Consider the following 16,396-nt stretch of genomic DNA (forward strand, 5'->3'; position numbering starts at 1 on the left):
ACAGAGTGAGTTCCAGGAAAGGCACAAAGCTACACAGAGAAACCCTGTCTCAAAAAAACAAACAAACAAACAAAAGCCAGAGCTAGCCTAGCTGTGGTGGCTCACACCTTTAATCCCAACACTTGTGAGGTACAGGCAGGGGGATCTCTGACTTCAAGGCCATCCTGGTCTACAGATCAACAGCCAGGACTGTTACACAGAGAAACTTTGTCTGGAAAAAACAAAACAAACAAACAAAAAAGCCAGAGATAGCATGATGGTACTTGCCTATAATTCCAGCATCTGGGAAGTAGAGGAAAGAGGATAAGGAATTTAAGGTCACCCTCAGCTGCACGTGAAATTCAAGGCCAACCTGGGCTATATGAAATCCGATCAAATAAATAAACAACTAAATAAATAAATACATAAATAAATGGCATCCATTCAAATGTTTCGAAATCCAAGCACACAGAGGGTTATAAAATGATGTTCTTTTTCCGCTGCTGACGGTTATCTTTTATTATCTGTGTAAGTTGATGCACTCATAGGTTAGCGCTTAGAATCTTAGTGCTTTTTATATGCCTTTCTTAATGTGGGGTTGACCATCTTAACCTCACCTATATTTTATCCCTTGGATTTTGTAACATGGCAATCATCACTGACCTTGATGGGTCTCGGTTTAGTATCATGAACGAGGGTAGTCCTTTAAGAGATGGAGGACCCACACAGTGAAAAGAGAGAGCCTACTCTGGCAAGCTGTCCTTTCATATTATAGTGTCCCCCCTTCCTTCCCTCCCTCCATCCCTCTCTCCACACTAAATAAATGAAGTTTGTTTGTTTGTTTGTTTGTTTTAAAAAAGAGGGTTAACACACAATAAATAAATGTATTAAAAGAGAGAGAGCCAAGGAAAAAACAGAAGGTGAAGTATAGAGTTAAAGTAGGCAATAATTTGGCCAAGAGGAAGAGAGAAATTGTGGTTAGAGTTTGGGGATGTGCTTAAAAATGCAGATTTCCCAAAAGGAATCCTCTAGACCTTGAACTGTCTTTTAAACTGTAGAGACATTTAAACTGCAAAGACTCTGAACACTGCCGATTACGAACTGTGTGACCTTGTGCAAGTCAATCTCTCTGGAGACTCATTTTTCTCATCTGTAAAAACAGGACTAATAGTCACTGCTATATAGGGATTAAATGAGTGAACACACGTAACAAACACAGCACTCGGCTTGGCCAAATATCGTAGAACTGAGCGGTCTTCCAATCCCTAGACCGCTACCTGTGTTTTCTGAAAGGACCCTACACGCTTAAGATTTACCGACGCCAGCCTCTAGGATGGAATGGCCGCAGGCAAGCTAGGGGAGGGGAGTGCTGTAGTGCGCAGGCGCTTGCGCGAAAGGGAGACAGGGTGTGAGGGGCGGGGCTGCCGCCGACTGGGCTGTTCCGACGATCGCGCGCCGCCCCCGCCGCGCCCCGCGCCCGCCCTTGCTAGCAGGCACCTTCCGCCCCCTGCATTGCTGATGCTGCTGCTGGCAGACATGGACGTGGTGAATCAGGTACGCGCTCCAGCACCGTGGACAGAGCCCGGCGCTTGCTGGAACCCCGATAGCTTTGGCCCTCCGACCCTGAGAGGTGGTGGCCAGGGTAGCCGAGAGATGGTCACCGGGGCTGGGACCTGGGGGGGCTGCAGCAGGCTAGGGGAGGGAGGAAGGTGGAGAAAAGGAGTGCGCTCTTTGCCGCATCGAGGACTGTCCTCACTGCCGCAGAGGGGGCCTCCAGAGCCCCATAAGAATTGTCGGTGGGGAGAGAGAGGGGAGCTGGGGTGTAGGAAGAGGGCAAAGGGGTAGGGTAGGGGAGAATGAAAAGAAGACTTGGGGGGGCTGCAGATGAGCTAGGAAATAGAGCGACAGAAGGTGTGGGGGCGGGGTGGGGGAGGGCTGGCACCCGCCCCTCCCAGAGATTTCACCCCGGTAGATGACCACCTTTTCCCCCCTTCCCAGAGCAGATCTAGGGAGACGATCCGATTTTCCCTCTCCAAAGCCCCCAGCCTCCTCATTCCCAGCTCATAGCCAGTGAATCCATGCCCCAGCTCTCTCCCACCTTAATCATTCCAGACCATCTCCGCCATCTCCCTCTTCTTCATCATCTCAGAATCGGCTTCCTCCCTAAGCAGTAGCGACCCCTCCCCACCCGCATCTCCTCAGACACAACCCACCATCATCTGATTCACCTTTACCGCTGCAGACCTCTCCCCTATGATGTTGTGACTCACCCTCATCATTCAGTGCCCCCTCCCCCACTTAATGAACCCCATCTTCTTCCACTCAACCTTTTTCCCTATCTGAGTCACCTTTAAGCAGTTCAGACCTTCCTTTCCTAGTCTGGACCCCATCTATTTTCTACACCCAACCTCTTCTGCCATGTGACTCATCACCTCACAGTTCATCACTCCTGAACCCTGGGGGTTTTCTCTGAGACCCTGGTGTTTACGCCTTCCCCAAAGTGTCATTTTCTGTCCCTCACCCCCTCTCTATATGTCACCCACTCTCAGGGGTCACATGCCATATCCCCAGGGATCAATCATTGCCTAGCAGCCTGGCCCCTCGCCTCCATCTCTATTCCCCATAACCCTTCCCCTTGCCCACTTTTTTCTCCTCAGCTGGTGGCTGGGGGTCAGTTCCGGGTGGTCAAGGAGCCCCTTGGCTTCGTGAAGGTGCTGCAGTGGGTGAGTGTGGTCTGGGTTGTGGGGTGAGGGAAGTGCAAGGAGACAGGGTGGTAATGGGGTCCAGAAGATCAGGGGTGTAGGAGGGTCAGGGAGCCAGAAAAGAACTGGGGTGAAGGAGATGAGGGAATTGGGCTCCAGAGTAAGGTCCCAGGGGTTTAAGGACAGGGGACAGATAGGCTATGACGTCACATAAAGCCGAGGGTACCCCTGTTGTCCCTGTTGTGGAGTGACAGATTGTGACGTCCTACCTCCTCTCTTGAACTAAAGGAGGGAGGGATGAGAGGTGGAGCCTGAGGCCGACTGCTGAGAGAGAGAGAGAGAGAGAGAGACCCAAAAGAGAAAACAGAAAGCAGCTCACAGAAATAGGCACAAGGGAGACAGAGAACCATAGAGACCTTATGAGAGGCAGAGCAAGCAGACCAAGACACAAGCGTGCAGAGAGAGACGTACCCTCACACAGAGTAAAGAAGAGATAGATAATGGGGTTGGGATGGCGTGTATAGAAACAGGGAGAGATACGAAAGACGGAGATAACAGGTGACAGAAGAGGAGAAAGCAGAGAGCAGAGGAGAGAGAAAGAAGTGGGGAGCTGAGAGAGGGGGACAGGGAGGGAGGGAAGGGGAGGAGAAGCCAGAGCACCTAGAGGTAAAAAAACGGAGACACAGGGAGAGAGAAACAGCCACACCCCTGTAATCAGCTTGTGCTAGGACCCGGTGAGCCCTGATTAGAGGGGTGGGGGCGGGGACCTCTCCATCTGCTGCTGTCTCTGCTGCCCCCCCTCAATCTGTCCGGAGGAGGGCACTCCCTCGAGCATGCATCCAGGCTCACTACAGCTATCCACTTCCCTGCTACCCAAGGTCTTTGCCATCTTCGCCTTTGCCACATGTGGCAGCTACAACGGAGAGCTTCGGCTGAGCGTGGAGTGTGCCAACAAGACGGAGAGTGCCCTCAAGATCGAAGTTGAATTTGAATACCCCTTCAGGTGTGCTCCTGCCTCAGTATCCTGAGACCTGGGAGAGGCCGGGGCAGGGGCAGGGTGGGTCTGGGCGATCCTTCCCCTTGACCTTTAACACAGCTCACACCTTTGAGGCCACAGCCACCGGGATCACTGGCCATGCACTAAAACACCTGCTGTGTAACTGGCACTGATCTCTATGGCAATGTGGTGTGCAAGACAGACACAGGGTGTCATCCTCTCTAGCTATATTCTGGCAAAAGGAAGGAACGGAAGACAGGAAATAAATAAGATTCATAAGCAAATGACGTAGTGCAGTGGTAGCTACAGAGAGATACAGAGACAGAGAGACAGAGAGCTACATGGGTGTACCACACATATGTACACTTTAATGCAGTAAATAAATGTTCAGTTAATGTTAGTTGCTGGATATAGTGGCAAATGCTTGTAATCCCAGAACTTGGGAAGGAATGCACGAAAAATTGTGGTAAATTCCAGGCCACCCTCGGATACAAAGTGAGATCCTGTCTCAAAATAAGGGGTGTGCAATGGCTCAGCAGATAAAAAGGTACTTGCCACTAAGCCTGACAACTTGAGTTTGATCCCTAAGTCACAAGAGGTAGAAAGACCAGACTCACTGCAAATTGTTCTCTGGACCTCCACACATGAGCTGTGACACGCATCCGCCTACGTACACAAAGGCATGCATACACTAAAGGCAATTTTTAAAAGATATATTTTAAAATAATGTTAGTTAACATTATTTACGTCTCAAAGTGCTGGGGTTTAACGGTGAGGAAAGCAGACCAAGTTCCTGGTCCTCGTGGCTCTCCATTAGAATAAACAAAAGGAGATAACTACACATGCAGACAAATACTAGAAGCATATCCTCACATAGGGGTTTTGCTAGACAAGAATGGGGATGCTAATGGGTCACGGGACCAAATTAGAAGTTCCTGATATTTACTCAGTCCCAAACCCATAACAGGCACTGTACTGGGTGCTAGGTATACATGAGAAAGGACAAGCTGGAAGAATTGCTGCATCTTAAGGATGGGGAGACAGACTCCCAGTTTCACTTGACTTTCCTTGACTACTGAACTAAATCATATAACAGTTTGAGTCTCAGCGTCCTGGTCTGTAAACAGAGATAATATTGGTGCTCCACAAGGCAATGGGGCTTCTTTCTCTAAGTTGATACTTGTAAAGCACTCAGTGCAGTGTCTGGGACCAAGAAGTGCTCAGAATATTTGTAAAGTATAAGAAATCAGATTTAGGAACTTGGGGAAGAGTTGGAAGCTGGGAGTTGGGGAGCACTAAGGGTAAAGGGAGGCCCAAGAGACCACACAGCTGGGGGAGGGACAACAGCTCAGGCCGTGAGCAGTGATAGAAACAGAAGATGGTAGGGGAGCGTGGCCTGAAAGAGAGCAGCCAAGGGTGTCCAGGTTCACATCAGGCAAGGAGAAAAGAGTTCGGGGGGCTGAAGGTATAGCCCAGTGGCAAAGCACTTTGTCTAGCATGCCCTGGTCCATCCCCAGTACTTGGAGGAGGAGACACACCTAGAGAGACACACAGGTGGTGTTGGGGGTGAAGGGAAGTTAGCAGCATAAGAGACAGCCTTTTGGGAATTTCCTAAAGGCCACAGAAGCCTTCCACGACCCCCCTCCTGCCCCAGCACCTTCCATGCTCGGGACCCCTGCTGTACAAGGACACCAGTTCTGTTTCTTCAGCCTCAGGATCTGATCTCCAACCTGAGGCCAGAGCTGCGGGCTCCCAGTCCAGTTCTATTCTGCCCACACATGAGGCTGCCCCCCATCACAGCACAGGGAAGGAAGGAAGGCCTTTGTCTCAGAGCACCTTCCCAGACTGCCCTTCACACATCCTGTTCCAAGATCCCTTGTGCCCTTCTGTCTTTGCCTATTTCATAGCTGTTTGGCTGCTCTGCCACACATACTTTTTTTTTTTTTTTAAGTCTCAGGGACCTGAAAATAATTTCTAAAAAGAGAAAAGAGTCAACATGATTTAGGAGGAGACAGGAGTAATACAGGGGCTCTGTCCTTCCTCTACTAGCAGCCTGCTCCCATCTCTGTGTGTCTCACCCTAAAAACACTGCTTGAGGACCTAATAGGTGCCAGCACTGTTCCAGGCCCTTGGGATCTGTCAGTAAATGAAAAAGAGGAGTAAGCCTGCTCCCTCATAGTTACAGGGAAAATCAAGGTGAAAAGGCAAAGCCTACGCCTGGGGAGACAGCTCCGTCAGGAAAGTGCTTGCCTTACAGGTTGAGGACTTGAGCTTGAGTCCCAGAGCCCACATTAAACAAAACCATGGTGGTTCATGCTGGAATCCCTGGCACTCCATGGCCAGCCAGCTTAGGGTAATTGGCAAGTTCCAAGCCACAGAGAGAACCTGTTTAAAAGAAGGGGGATGGCACCTGAGGAACAACCCATGAGGTTAAAATTTGGCCACCACAAGTCTGTGCAATTGCATACACACCACCAAATGTGCACCTGCAGACACACGCACATGTACACACACACACACACACACACACACACACACACACACACACACACACATACACATGCACGCATAAGGTCCTATGTTCAATCATCAGCACCAAAAAATAAAGTTCTTAAAAGTGAAGTGCAGGAAGTTTTTTTAAAGTTTTTAAAGTGAAATGCAGGAAGTCTTTAGTGAGAAGGTGATTCTTAAGCAAAGTTTGAAGGAGCTGGAAGAATAAGACATCTTAAGGAAGAACATTCCTACACTTGATCTTAGCCAAACAATCTGAGGACCAATAAGGTGAGAGCATTCCTGCTAAAGAGAACAGCCAGTCCAAAGACACCAGAGCAGAAAGATACGATACCTAGCATGTTCTGGGCTGGACGAAGAAGCAAAAGTACCTGGGTTGCAGTGAGGGAGGGTTACCACATATCTTACCAGGATGCTTTCAGCCACCAATGGTATATTGCAAGTGCTCAGTGAGTGCTTCTTTCCTCCCCTTCCTGGGACCTCAAAACAGTCCGGGAGAGCTGTGGCTGGGAAGGTGAGAAAGGGATTCTTAGAGTCTGGGCCACACCTGCACAACTCTCTCTACAGGCTGCACCAAGTGTACTTTGATGCACCCACCTGCCAAGGAGGCACCACCAAGGTCTTCCTAATCGGGGACTACTCCTCATCAGCTGAATTCTTCGTCACTGTGGCTGTGTTTGCCTTCCTCTACTCCATGGGGGCCCTGGCCACCTACATCTTCCTGCAGAACAAGTATCGAGAGAACAACAAAGGGCCCATGATGGTGAGTCCCCACAGCTGATTGCATGCTTTGGTCAGGGACACGAGGCTACAGTGACGAAGCTCATTTGGCTCACAGGCCAAACCAACTCCAAGACAGGCCCATACTCAAGCAACCCAACACTGCGGCTGTTGCTGCCGCCGCCTCCATAACTCTACACTGGGCATCTGGCTTGTGAAGTCATATAGTCATAGCCCACACAGCATGCCAGACTAGCCCACAACCTGACCCTATTATCTCGCCCACAACCACATAGACTAGATCAAAGGAAGGAGTACTGAGGTTCACTGTGACAGTCACGCATGTCGCTCTGCTACACAGACACTGATTCCTACACAGAGATATTCTCACACCCTCATCGCAGACATAAAATGACACCTATTCCCACATGCAAATAAAAGTGGTAAGACATACTTCTCACAGATTCAGAAACATCCCACAGAGCTACTTCCTCCCTCAACATCCACACCCACACGTCGCTAGCACACTCCCACATCCTCCGTATCATACATACTCACGGGAGTGCAAGCTGAGAGGGCTACCTCCAAGTCAATATACTGGGAGCTTCAGCGCTGCAAAGGCTTGTGAGCCGGAAAGGTGTGGGGGCTCCACATGAAGCAGTCCATTCATAGTGCCATCTTCCTCACCCCTGCCTAGGACTTCCTGGCCACAGCAGTGTTCGCCTTCATGTGGCTAGTTAGCTCCTCTGCCTGGGCCAAAGGCCTGTCCGATGTGAAGATGGCCACGGACCCAGAGAACGTTATCAAGCAGATGGCTATGTGCCGTCAGAAAGGGAACACATGCAAGGAACTGAGGGACCCTGTGACTTCGGGACTCAACACCTCAGTGGTAAGCCCTGGGAAGCTGGCTGGGCTGGAAGAGAAAAGCTAAGAGAGCAGGAGAGGTGGTGGAGACGGAGAATGAGGGGAGAGTAAGAATCCATGCAGTTCCCAGGAGGAGGCATACCAACCAAAGAAGGCTGAACAATTATAACCACTAGGATACCACACACTGTCTGCCCCCAATAACAGGGAGCGTGAGGCCTTTCAGATTAGGCCAGGACACCTGGACCCAGCCCAATATGGTCAAATCTCCCAAAACTCAGTATCCTCCTACGGCTTGTTTCCCTAAGTGCAAAAGAAAAGACTATCTAGAAATGTTTCTCTACTTGGACGCCCCCTACTGGCTAGAATCAGTCTGAACATAGATCCTGTCACTTGCAAGCACTGTGACCTATAACTAGGGACAAGCCTCTCACGGATCATTTTGAGCATGTAATTGAAGGCTAATGATAGGTCCTACTCCAAAGTTGAGTACTCACTGAATTCACAAGACACAAAGTGCTTAGGAAAGAACCTAGCACAAGATCACATCCTGTATCACTGTGGCACGTCCTACAATTTGAACTCTTCTTTCCCACCACTGGCTGACTGGGTTGTCTTGGGTAATTCAGCCTCTCTGGACTTGACTTTAAAATGGACAGACATATCAGGGTTGGAGAGATGGCTCGGGGGTTAAAAGCACTGACTGCTCTTCCCAGAGGACCCAGGTTCAATTCCCAGCACCTACATGGCAGCTCACACCTCTCCGTAACTGCAGTTCCATGGAACCTGATATGCTCACACAGACATGCATGCAGGCAAAACACCAATGCCCATAAAATAGAAGTAATTAATTAATTAAAATAAATAAGTAAAATAAAATGGACATATCAAGAGATGGCTCGAGTTGGGGATTTAGCTCAGTGGTAGAGCACTTGCCTAGCAAGTGCAAGGCCCTGGGTTCGATCCTCAGCTCTGGAAAAAAAGAGAGAGAGAGAGAAGGCTCAGTGGTTAAGAGCACTTGCTACTCAGTTGGGCGGTGGTGGCACACACCTTTATTCGCAGCACTCAGGAGACAGAGGCAGGCAGATCTCTGTGAGTTCCAGGCCAGCCCAGACTACAGAGTGAGTTCCAGGGCAGCCAGGACTACACGGGGAAACTTTGTCTCCGGAGAGAAGGGTGGGGGAGTGAAGAACACTTGCTGCTCTTGCAAAGGACCCAGACTCAGTTCCTAGAACCCACTCATTGACTCTGAACCCTCCATAATTCTAGTTCCAAGGGACTTGTGACCTCTTCTGATCTTCTCAAGGACCAGGCATGTAGGCGCTACACATACACTACAAACGTGTGGGCAAAATGCTTACATATCTAAATGAAATTTAAAAACATTTTTAAAGGTAAAATAAAATGGAGATATCAGCCCAAGTGTGGTGGCACATGCCTGTAATTCTAGCACTTGGGAGGCTGGGGCAGGAGGATTGCTAAGAGCTTGAGACTCTGGGCTCTATAGTGAGTTCCAGAACAGCCTAGGCTACAGGGTGAGATCTTGTCTCAAAAAGGAAAAATAGACTAAAAACAGTACAAATAAATAAAATGGGGCTATCAACTGGGTGTAGTAGTCCTGGCTACTAGACAAGCAGAGGCAGAAGATGGATCACTCGAGCCCAGGAGTTCTGGTTCAGCGTGGGCAACATTTCAAGACTGCCCCCCCCCAAAGAATAAAATAAAATGTAGATTTTACTTCCTGTTCAAACACAGAACTTCAAGTGAGCTAATAACACATAAGGTTCTCAGAAGAGGGTGGGACATACAGTAAATGGCACATAGCATTTTGTTTTTTAAAGATTTTGTATTTTTGATTTTTTTAACTTTTAAATTGCTTTTCTTTAAGAGCATATACTTAGCTAGGCATAGCAGCATACACCTTTAATCCTAGCATTTGGGAGCAGAGGCAGGTGAATCTCTGTGAGTTTGAGGCCAGCCTGGTCTACATAGTGAATTCCATGTCAGCTAGAGCTACACAGAGAAACCTTGTCTCAAAAAAACAAAAACAAACAAACAAAAAGCATGTATTTAGAGTCGGGGATGTTAATACATGCCTGTAAACCTAGCACTTAAAACATTAATTATTTTGCCGGGAGGTGGTGGCGCACGCCTTTAATCCCAGCACTCGGGAGGCAGAGCCAGGCAGATCTTTGTGAGTTCGAGGCCAGCCTGGTCTACAGAGTGAGCTCCAGGACAACAAGAGTTACACAGTGAGACCCTGTCTCGAAAAAGCTTTCAAAAGAAGAATAGGGTGCCGGATACCCTGAAACTGGAGTTACAAGTGTTTGCGAGCCACCCTGAGAGTGCTGGAAATCGAACTGAGCCTAGATCCTCTTAACCCTGAGCCAATTCTCCATCCCCAGGGCTAATTTAAAGCCAGACTGGCCTACATAATGAACTAGCCATCCTGGGATAAATGACAAGATCCCATCTCAAAAACAAATAAAAATCAAACAGGGGCTAGACCTCCACAGGCACACCATGTCTCTTGCACTCTTGAGCACACACACACACACACACACACACACACACACACACACTACAAATGAATGAATTTAATAAAAAAAAAATAATAAAGCCAAGAATATTTGTTTAAAAAAGTCAAGGAAATCCGGGCAGTGGTGGCGCACACCTGTAATCCCAGCACTCGGGAGGCAGAGGCAGGTGGATGTCTGTGAGTTCAAGGCTATTCTGGTCTACAGAGCTAGTCCAGGACAGGCTCCAAAGCTACAGAGAAACCCTGTCTCGGAAAAAAAAAAAAAAAAACAAAAACAAAAAAAGTCAAGGAAAACAGGGGGAGTGGAGAGATGGCTCAGTGGTTAAGGAAGGGCACTTACTGCTTTTCCTGAGGATGGGAGTTCAATTCCTAGAACGCTTTTATCCTATCACTTGGAAGGCAGAGGCCAGCTTGGCCTACATAGTGAGTTCCAGGGTTGCCAGGCCACACAGTAAAACCCTGTCTCAATAACCACAAGAAGCACTTGGGAGGTGGGGGCAGGTAGATCTCTGAGTTTGAGGCCAGACTGGTCTACATAACAAGTTCCAAGACAGCCAGGACTACAAAAAAACAAAAACAAAATTATTTATCTATATATATATAACACATGTACATTTCTGTTTTACACATACACATATGTGCTAATTTGTATATATGTGTGTACATATGCATCAATTAGTGATGTCCATTTCTTTAAAATGTATACTTATATTTTACAAATTTAAATTTATTATATTTTGTACATGTATAAACATGTATACTTAGTATGTATTTAAATACATTTTTCAAATTATTTTTTTCCTTTTGAGACAGGCCTGATCTGTCTACATGGTCTTGGCTGTTCTGGCACTTACTCTGTAAACACAGTAGCCTCAAACTTACAGAGGTCCACCTGCCTCTACCTCCTGAGTGCTGGGATTGAAAGCATTGCACCACCCATGCCTTGCCCTAAAAATTAGTTGTTTGAGGCTGACTTTCACGTAGCCCAGGCTGGCCTCAAACTATGGAGCTAAAGCTAGCCTTGAATGGATCGTCCTGCCTCCAGCTCCGTAGGATTACAGGAGTGGGCCACCAGGTTCAATAAATATTTGTATGCTGAATCCTAACAAATGCCCCAGTCCCAAATTTTTCAGTACATTGATAGTCACAGAGACCCATGAATTTATGTCCTAAAAATGCCCATTTTGTTCGCTCAGCCTCAAAGTCCCCGGGGCTGCCAAGGCAATGGGTGAGAGACAACAGCTTGGTCTTGTCTCCCTACAGGTGTTTGGCTTCCTGAACCTGGTGCTCTGGGTTGGCAACCTATGGTTCGTGTTCAAAGAGACAGGCTGGGCCGCTCCGTTCATGCGCGCACCTCCAGGCGCCCCGGAAAAGCAACCAGCACCTGGGGATGCCTATGGCGATGCGGGCTATGGGCAGGGCCCTGGAGGATATGGGCCCCAGGACTCCTATGGGCCTCAGGGTGGCTACCAACCCGACTACGGGCAGCCAGCAGGTGGCGGTGGCGGTGGCTACGGGCCTCAGGGCGACTATGGGCAACAAGGCTATGGCCCGCAGGGAGCGCCCACCTCCTTCTCCAATCAGATGTAATCTGGTGAGTGATGGATGGGAGGGTGCGGTAGGAAGGTACAAGAAATGAAGTTTGAAGGAACCAATGGACAGACAGAACTACAGAGATAGATAGATAGATAGATAGATAGATAGATAGATAGATAGATAGATAGGCAGACAGACAGACAGACAGACAGACAGACAGACAGACAGATAGATAGATAGATAGATAGATAGATAGATAGATAGATAGATAGATAGATAGATAGATAAATTGAATTCAGAAAAACTAGCCAATGAGTGGCGAACAGGAGAAGGAAGGGGAAGGAGCAGTGCTCATAGTAACCAATGAATGGAGCACAGGGGCACCTGCGCAATGGAGATTCTCCAAAGTAGTGTAGTTTCCAGGTAGGGAAGGGGAGGTGGTGGGTCTTCATAATGATTGATAAACCAGTGGGAGAGAAAGCCAATAGACGGGTCGGGGGAAGGGAAGCACGGTGGGTTTTGAGGGTCACCAGCGCAGGAGCGGGATGTAGATCTGCTGCAACCTCTCCTTAACTCTTTGTAGTGAAAGAGATGGTGTGGAATTTCAAATGAGGAAAAGGGGAGGGGCAGGGGCATTGGAAACTCGCGTGTGCCTTCTTGTTGGGCCTTAAAAGAAATGAATGCACGGCGCGATGGAGCACATATATGATCCCAGCACTTGAGGGGCTGAGGCACAGGGATTGCACGTCCTGCTTGGTCTATATAGCCAAATTCTGTCTCAGAGAGTGGAAGTGGAGTAGATTTGGTAGTGGGTGAGCCAGGAGGGAGAGTCTTCTAAAGCAGCCCACATTTAATTAATCAAAAAGTCTTTGGCCATGTGTGGTGGTCCCAGCGCCTTTAATCCCAGCACTGGAGAGGCAGAGACAAGCTGGGCTCTGTAAGTTCAAGACCAGCCTGGTTTACAAAGCAACTTCCAGGTCACTCAGAACCCAGAACCACACAGTGAGACCCTATTCAAAAAAAAAAAAAAAAAAGGAAGGAAAGAAAAGAAAGGTCTTGTCCTGTTGGTTCCTAGTTTTCAAAATATCTCCAGCCTTTACATATTTTGAAATCAGAGAGAGAGAGAGAGAGAGAGAGAGAGAGAGAAGAAGGAGGAGGAGGAGGAGGAGGAGGAGAAGAAGAAGAAGAAGAAGAAGAAGAAGAAGAAGAAGAAGAAGAAGAAGAAGAAGAAAAAGAAGAAGAAGAAAAGGAAGGAAGGAAGGAAGGAAGAGAAGGCAGTCAGTCAGTCTTGTCCTGTTGGTTCCTAGTTTTCAAATTATCTCCAGCCTTTCCATTTTTCGAAATCATCCTCCCTCTTCCCAAGGGCCTAATCTTCCCCATTTACAACCTGTTCTGCCCCAGCATCCACAAGGACTCTGCTAGGCTGCTGTCTTCTCAATTCAGAAATCACTGTCCTGTATTCAGAAGTCAGTTGTAGCATCTCACTTAAAGGCAAAAATCTTTCAGAGTGGTCACAAGGCCAACATATGCAGCACTATCTCCTCTTCCTCCAAGACACTTAATCTGACCCGCTGGCCCGCTGCCACTGACCACCTGCTGTTATCACTCTGTTGCAGTCAATCTGGCCGTACCAAGTTCAATTCTACTTCAGGGATTTTGAACTTGCCTCCCCACTAGAGTTTTACACATACACATCTTTACTTAGTCATTGCTGTGGTCTCTCGCTCAATGAGGCCTTTGTGTTTGTTTGTTTGTTTCTTGGGGGAGTTGTTTTGTTTTGCAAGTACTAAGAATTGAGCTCAGGTCTCCCTCATGCTAAGCAAGTGCTCTACCATGAACTACACAACCAGCCTCTTTTTACTTTTTATTTGGAGGCTGAGTTTTACTAAGTTACTCAGGTTTATTTGGAACTCGCTCTGTAGCCCAGGCTGGCTTTGAATTTGCAATCCTCTCATCTCCACCTCCCATGTGACTGGGATCATAGGCCTACACCACCACAGCTGTTGCTGTGTTGTTGATGTTATTTTTGAGACAGGGTCTCCTGTAGCCCACACTGGCCTGGAGCTCATTGTGTTAGCTAAAGATGACCTTGAATTCCTGATTGTGCCTCCACCTCCCTGTTATGCTTTTTGTTTGAGCTAGGGTCCCACTAATGTAGCCCAGGCTGGCCTCAAATTTGTTTTCCTCATGCCTCTGCCTCCTAAATTCTGGGGTCACAGGCATATACTACCAACTCCACATCAGTGATTATTTGTCTAAAACAAATTCCCCTTATTATCTATCTCATCACACCCTGTGTTTTCCCTTATCACAATTCTTAATTACTAACTTACAATTTATCACTAGGTTGGAGGTATAACCAAGACTTATTCATTCTATACACACATCACTTAGAGCACTTTTTTTAAAAGATTTTATTTGTGTTTAATTATGTATATGTGTGTGTATGTGCATGTGAGTTCAAGTGCCCTTGGAGACCAGGAGAAAGGTCAGATTCCTTGGAGCTGAAGAACAGCAAGCACTCTTCTGAGCTATCTCTACAGCCTCACTTAGAGAACTTTTTGGTTTAGGGTGACAGGGTCTCTCTATATTGCATTGGCTATCCTGGGACTCACTCTGTAGATCAGGCTAGCTTTGAACTCACAGAGATCCACCTGCCTCTGCCTCCTAAGTGCTGAGATTAAAGGCATGTGCTACCATGCCTGGCCTATTATCATCGTATATTAGATAATTCACTAATATGTCATGTTCATCCTGTGAAGCCTGTCTCCCCTGACATAATGTAAGCCCCATAAAAATAGGGCTACTTGTTTTGATGTCCAACTGTGACTAGAACAGTACTGGTCAATGGGCTTTTTGGATGAAGAGAGGAGACCTTAACTGTTCCTTTGGTACCCAGTTTGAGCAAGGTTTGTAGTATCTTCCTACTGAGAGTAGCTAGGACGAGGCTGACTCCAGAGCTGTTAAGAAGAAACCATGGCAGGCAGAAGAAAAAGTGTAGTGGCCCAATCCCTCCCTGGGGATATCACCCTCATCTGTGAGGGTACCACCCTCATCTGGACCCCTTCTCTGTTCTGTGTCTTTTGTCTCTACAGGTCAGTGAAGCCCACGAAGACCCCATGGGTGGGCAAGAGCTCAAGAGAAGGCCTGCCCCCCTTCCCATCCCATACCCTAGGTCTCCACCCCTCAACCCAGGAGACCCTAACTGTCTTTGCTGTTTATATATATATTATATTATATATAAATATCTATTTATCTGTCTGAGCCCTACCTTCACCCACTTCTCCATGCACTAGGGGCCCAGTCCTGAATGGGCTCCTCCCTTACCCTGACCTTGCATTCCTCAGCCCCTATCTGTTCCCTAGCCCTGTCCCTTGAGGTAAGGGGGCTCTAGAAAGAGGACAGGAAGGGGACCAGACCTTGGCTGCATGGAGAGGGTCAGTGTGACTTTTCCTTCTCTCCCTCTGCTCCTCCTAACTCTGGCCTTGGTTCCTCCAGCATTGACTGAACAGAAGCTCGAATGGAAATCCAACCCCAAGAGTAGAAAGACAGTGGTGTGGGCGGGGATACGGGTGAAACAGGGGGAGGGGAGGAGCTCTGGATAGCGAAGACTAGTCAGCGGAGAGTTGAGTTCCAGACATACTGGACGTGGAACCTAAAAGGGAAGTGATGTCCTACAGGATTCTGGAACGGGCTGGAAGGGATGGAGGGAGTGGTTCTAAGAGGGGCGTGGCTTTAACACACGGTGGGCTCCTGAGTGGGCCCGCTTGGGTTGGAACCAGCATCTCTAGAAGGGAGTCAGTGTTTGATTCCAAAGAGCTTGAGAAGGGATAGAAATGGGGTTCAGGAACGATCTAAGCTTGAGATGAGGTCCTGGTCAGGATTCCAAACAGGCATATGAAGAGTATGAGGAGTGTGTGATAGTTTCCGAAGGGCAAGCCCTTCCTGTAATGGGGCAGTTAAGAAAATCCGTTTCAAATGAGTGGGGTTTGAGCAGTGGGTGTGGGCAGCCATAGTTAGGAGCTGTGAGACCAGTTTTGTTAAAAGTAAGGAGGGAGAATACTCCTGGCCCCCTGGGAATTGAGGTAACCTGGGACAAGCCAAGTATTGTGGTTTGGAGGGTGAGGGGTAGGATCCAGAGAGAAATGTTCCTGGCTCACCCCATCAAGAGACAGCTAGATTATCAGAGGACAGAGTCTACAGGTCTGTGGGGCTGACCCACCCTCTTCCCCCATTCTCTACCCTCTCCCTCTACCCTTCCATCTGTCCCGGAATACTTGGAGGCTGGGTCTGGAGCCCCGATCCTGTACCCTCTGCTGTGTCTGTGATGTTGGTAGTGCCTGTGATCGTGTATTGCCATTTTGTCTGACTGTGGCCCCTCCCTCTTCCCTCCAGACCCCCTACTTTCCTGTGCCCTTCGGTATTGTTTGAAGACTCCCTCCCTGAGGAAGAACACATATGAGAAATTCCCTTCTTCCAAATAAACTCCTCAACCACCTAGCCCACCCGGCTCTGGTTTCTCAGTGTATCTTTTTTTGAGGGGTGTAG

The 16,396-nt window shown here is 48.1% G+C and overlaps 1 protein-coding gene across 1 annotated transcript; it reads left to right on the forward strand.

Annotated features, from left to right (window-relative positions):
• The first annotated feature begins 1,389 nt into the window (after positions 1-1,389).
• Positions 1,390-16,358, forward strand: LOC118573764 (synaptophysin). The gene is made up of 7 exons (XM_036174107.1): positions 1,390-1,533; positions 2,637-2,702; positions 3,560-3,684; positions 6,757-6,952; positions 7,607-7,798; positions 11,576-11,906; positions 14,944-16,358. The coding sequence occupies exons 1-6, from the start codon at positions 1,498-1,500 to the stop codon at positions 11,900-11,902; spliced, it is 942 nt and encodes a 313-aa protein (XP_036030000.1). The 5' UTR covers positions 1,390-1,497; the 3' UTR covers positions 11,903-11,906; positions 14,944-16,358.
• The last annotated feature ends 38 nt before the right edge of the window (positions 16,359-16,396 follow it).

This window comes from Onychomys torridus, chromosome X, assembly GCF_903995425.1.
Source record: "Onychomys torridus chromosome X, mOncTor1.1, whole genome shotgun sequence".
In the NCBI taxonomy this organism is placed as follows: domain Eukaryota; kingdom Metazoa; phylum Chordata; class Mammalia; order Rodentia; family Cricetidae; genus Onychomys; species Onychomys torridus.

What these genes read in the sequence shown, in the direction of transcription:
- LOC118573764 (XM_036174107.1), top strand. Translation starts at nt 1,498, where the DNA reads ATGCTGCTGCTGGCAGACATGGACGTGGTGAATCAG. An exon ending in TCGTGAAGGTGCTGCAGTGG is followed by an intron (nt 2,703 to 3,559) that starts GTGAGTGTGGTC and finishes CTGCTACCCAAG; the next exon opens with GTCTTTGCCATCTTCGCCTT. An exon ending in GAATTTGAATACCCCTTCAG is followed by an intron (nt 3,685 to 6,756) that starts GTGTGCTCCTGC and finishes CTCTCTCTACAG; the next exon opens with GCTGCACCAAGTGTACTTTG.